Source organism: Orycteropus afer, unplaced genomic scaffold (genome assembly GCF_000298275.1).
Source record: "Orycteropus afer afer isolate SDZICR_OR568_19922 unplaced genomic scaffold, OryAfe1.0 scaffold00558, whole genome shotgun sequence".
NCBI classification, from domain to species: Eukaryota; Metazoa; Chordata; class Mammalia; order Tubulidentata; family Orycteropodidae; genus Orycteropus; species Orycteropus afer.
In genome coordinates, this window is record NW_006922145.1 from 922,630 (window position 1) to 927,073 (window position 4,444).

Genomic DNA, 4,444 nt, shown 5'->3' on the forward strand with positions numbered 1-4,444 from the left:
TGGGCAGTTCCACTCTGTCCTCTAGGGGCGCTGTGAGTCAGAATTGACTACATGCAGTTGATGTGGTTTGGGCTTTGCTTCTGTAAAGACTGACAACCTTGGAAACCCTATGGAGCAGTCCTACTGTCACATGGGGTCACTGTGCGGTGAATCGACTTGCTGACACTCAATAACAGTCATGTATGCAGAGAGCGCTCCATCCTGCAAAAATGTGGAAAACAGGGTTGGAGGAACAGGAGGAAGTACCTGATCTGGAATCTTTAAATACGGATACCACATGGCGGAGAAAATTACTGAGCTGTTCAGCACTCTTTGAATTTTGATTTTTGGGGGTGATGTCTTCATGGCACCAAAGTGGACCAAACGCCCTAAAACAAAACACATCGAATGTCAGAAACAAAACCATTGTTTGGCAGTTTTAACACCACATGAGTAGTTTTAACTCCAGAAGGAAAAATAGTTTTTTTTTATTTTTATTTTTTACTAATTAATTTTGGGGTTACTTTCACTCTTATAAAGATGACAATAGACTCAAAACAGATGGAGCTAATTCTGGAGACACATTTTCTCTTACGTTTTAAATGAAATTTCTTTATAAAATTAAAACTTTCTCAGTTCACCAGCAGAGTGTTTGGTGCACAGTGGGTGCTACATAAGTATTTGTTAAATAAGGTGATATCAATGGTGAGTAAAATACATAAAAATGTAATCAATGTCATGTATCACTGTTAGGTGCTGTTGAGTCAATTTTTGACTCATGACAATCCTGGGTGACAAAGTACAACTGCTCCACAGGGTTTTCTAGGCCCTGATGGCATGCTGGTTAAGCATTCAACTGCTAACTGAAAAGTCAGTGGTTCAAACCCACCAGCTGCTCCACAGGAAAAAGATGCTCCACAGGCAGTCAGTTTCTGTAAATATTGACAGCCTTGGAGACCCTGTGGGCAGTTCCACTCTGTCCTCTAGGGGCGCTGTGGGTCAGAATGGACTCCACGGCAGTGGGTGTGGTTTGGGCTTTGCTTCTGTGAAGACTGACAGCCTTGGACACCCTGTGGGGCTCTACTGCATAATTAAGTCCTGCTCACCACAGGGCTTAACCATCTCTCTCGCCATCTGCAGCATCACAGGTATGCTCAGAACATCCCTGCTCGTCAACTGTGACTGGATCTAGGCAACGTCTGCCAGCTTATGCCTTTTACAGACTCCCAAAACCCACTGACGTGGAGTGGATTCTCACTTACAGCGCCCTACTGAGAATCACTGAGTAGAGGTCTTTTTTGAATTCTCTCCTTGTTTTTCTTCCATTATTATTTCATTCTCATATAAATTATTCAAATAGGTTCACAAACACTAATTATAACACCATCGTAGCTAAAACACCAGAAAGTTTGACAACATCAGCAACTATAAAATCATGGGCAGCAGTGAAAACAGCAGATGCTTGTAGGCCGTGCAGACAAAACCACGCAATTGGAAGCAGCCCTGTGATTGGGTGATAATGACGGCCCTGACCAGAGAGTGTCAGCCGGCTCAAAAAGTAAATCAGCAGAGTCTGAGCCCCATGGGTATATGGAAGCATGTAAGCTGGGCTAAGGAAAAACATTTCTGTTGTCATAAGCAACTGCAAGAATATTTTTATACAAAATAATACATTTCTGCTGAAACGCTGCATAGAAATTTCATAACAGTCACTGTGGTGTCACCCTGACAGTTACTTCGTGTCGTCTGCACCCCCACACCCCCTAGTGGCGCCACTGCTGAGTCCTGGCCCCACGTTACCTGGTTGTCAGAAACTCAATGAGCTTGTTGGCCTTCTCGTCTGTCTCGGCGGCTGTGTCCGCGTCTTCCACCTCTTGGGTCATCTGTGGGAGGTTCCCGCTACTGCCCCCCAGACTGATGCTGGACGAAGTGGAGCTGGAGCTCAGCCCCGAGTCAGGCACTGGTGACGGCTGGTCCTCTCGAAGGAAGTCAAAGCCACCTGGTGGGAGGAGAAGGGCAGGGTGGGATGGGCCAGGAGGTGGTCAAGGTCAAAGCCACCTGGTGGGAGGGGGACGGGGTGGGTGGAACAGGCCAGGAGGTGAGCATGCAGACGTGGGTGGCCAAGGACACTTTGCTGGAGAAGGTATTTGTTTGCTTTAGGCTCCAAGAAACCAGGTGCCCTGAGTCATCTTTGCCTCATGGTGCCCCCTCATGAGTCAGAGGAGACCTGTGCCCCATGGGGTTTGCAGCGGCTGATTGTTTGGGAAGCAGATCACTAGGCCTTCCTTCAGAGGCACCTCTGGGTGGACTTCAACAACTCACCTTGTGGTCAGTAGCAAGGTCGTTCATCATTACCACCACACAGAAGACACGGTCACGTACGCACAAACATATAAACAAACCCATTGCCATCAAGTCAACTCTGACTCATGGTGACCCAGGTATGCCGAGAAAAGCCCCACAGACCGTTCAAGGCTGTGGCCTTTCGTAAGCTGACGGAAGGCCTGTTTTCTGAGGTGCCCCTGGGTGGGGGTTGGAACCAGCCAGCCTCTCAGTCAGGAGCTGGACAGGTTATCTGCTGGCAGTCCCAGGGACTGTGATTTAGGCCTTGGCTGTGACTAAACAAGGTGGACGGTCTCCCCTCATGGACGCAGCTGCTGTGTGAGCCTGCTTGTATGTGGTAGCAGGAAGGCCGTGCGCTGACATTTCCTGTTGCAGGTGCTTTCTGCAGAACTGGTGTGTGCATGCGTGTGTTTGCATGTGTGTGTGTGGTACGTGGGACATATGTAAGGCGTTGTTTGCATGTGTGTGCATGGGGTGTTTGCATGTGTGTGCATGTGATGTGTTTGTGTGTATCTGCTTGTGTGCATGATGTGTGCAGGTGCGGGGGGGTGTTTGTGTGTGCATGTGGTATGTGTTTGCATGTGTCTGGTATGTTTTTGTGTGGTGTGTTTGCACATGTGTGTGCAGCTGTGTGTGTGGCCTGTGTCTGCACGTGTGTGTGCACAGGCTGAGGAGCCGACCAGCCACACATTGGCCCTGGCTGTGTGTCAGGGAAGGATCCCTGGACATTAGGCTACTCAAACATGTGAAACAAGCCCCTTTTTGATGACTGGTGCTGTTGTCCGGAGCTGCTGAGTTGATGCTAACTCACAGCGACCCCGAGTGACAGAGAACCATCGCCCTACAGGGTTTTCTAGGCTTTCATCTTCACGGAAGCAGCTCTTTCTCCTGCAGAGCAGGTGGTGGGTTTGAACAGCTGAGCTTGAAGTCAGAAGCCAAGTGCTACCACTGCGCCACCAGAGCTCCTAAACTGAGGTCCGTGACCCTTAAGACTCAGAGTTAGTAATGACTTCCTATCTCCTTTCCATAAAAATATGTTATTCTGTCAGAAGAGAAAGCAGTGCTTAGTAGTAATGAGAGAATGCTGAGTGTTAGAGGCGACCAGAAGGGTGTCGCTTCAGAGCAATGGAGAAAGTGCACAGTGACACGTGAAGGCCACGTTGGAGCCGGGGCCAACAGCGAATGCAATAATTCAGCGAAAAACAAAAAAGAATTTCTACACTCTGTCATCCCGTCGTCTTCATCACTTTAAGACATTTTTAACAGCCTGGTTCTACAGGAAACAGTGGGTCAACAGTGGTTTAATCTGTCAGCCTTCTGATTAGCAGCTGAGCATTCCTTTAGGAACCCACAGCCACGAGGAGCTTGACACGGCAGACTATGTCCTGGACTCTGCGAATGCCTTCTGCTCCCATTTCCAAGCCAGCCTTTGGGTTTTAAAACAGCAGTGGTTTCCAATCGGCTCCCCACAAAGGTTGCCATGGAAGCTCCCCCGGGAGGAGGAAAATGTTCACACGAGTCAAGTCTGCTCCTGGGCAGGGACCTTCTCTCCCAGTGATGGACACGGCCCGGCTCTCTGCACTCTCACCCTTCACAGCTCTAGTCTGTTCTGCGGCTCTTGACAACAGGCATTTTAATTCACATGCATTACAAGGAACATAAAAGGTGCCCTGGTGGTGCAATGGTTAAATGCTTGGCTGTGAACCAAAAGGTCAGCAGTTCAAACTCACTGAGCGGCTCCAGGGGGACAAAGACCTGGCAATCTGCTCCAATGAACCGACAGCCTGGGAAACCCTGTGGGGCAGTTCCACTCTGTCCTCTAGGGGTGCTGTGAGTCAGAATGGACTCCACGGCAGTGGGTGTGGTTAGAAGCGACCAGAAGGGCTTTGCTTTTCTTTGCTTCTGTGAAGACTGACAGCCTTGGAGACCCTGTGGTGCAGTTCCACTCTGTCCTCTAGGGGCGCTGTGAGTCACAATCGACTCCATGGCAGTGGGTATGGTTTGGGCTTTGCTTCTGTGAAGATTGACAGCCTAGGAGACCCTGTGGGCAGTTCCACTCTGTCCTCTAGGGGCGCTGTGGGTCAGAATGGACTCCACGGCAGTGGGTGTGGTTTGGGCTTTG

General features: G+C 49.5%; 1 protein-coding gene across 1 annotated transcript in view; it reads right to left on the reverse strand.

Annotated features, from left to right (window-relative positions):
* The window catches only part of FRY (FRY microtubule binding protein), a 571,437-nt gene that overhangs the window by 147,808 nt on the left and 419,185 nt on the right, over positions 1 to 4,444 (reverse strand). Inside the window, exons 41-42 of the mRNA XM_042782984.1 lie at positions 1,780 to 1,978; positions 247 to 368 (exon numbers count right to left, since the gene is read on the reverse strand). Coding sequence (XP_042638918.1) covers positions 247 to 368; positions 1,780 to 1,978 — 321 coding nt within the window. The remainder of the gene's footprint in view (positions 1 to 246; positions 369 to 1,779; positions 1,979 to 4,444) is intronic.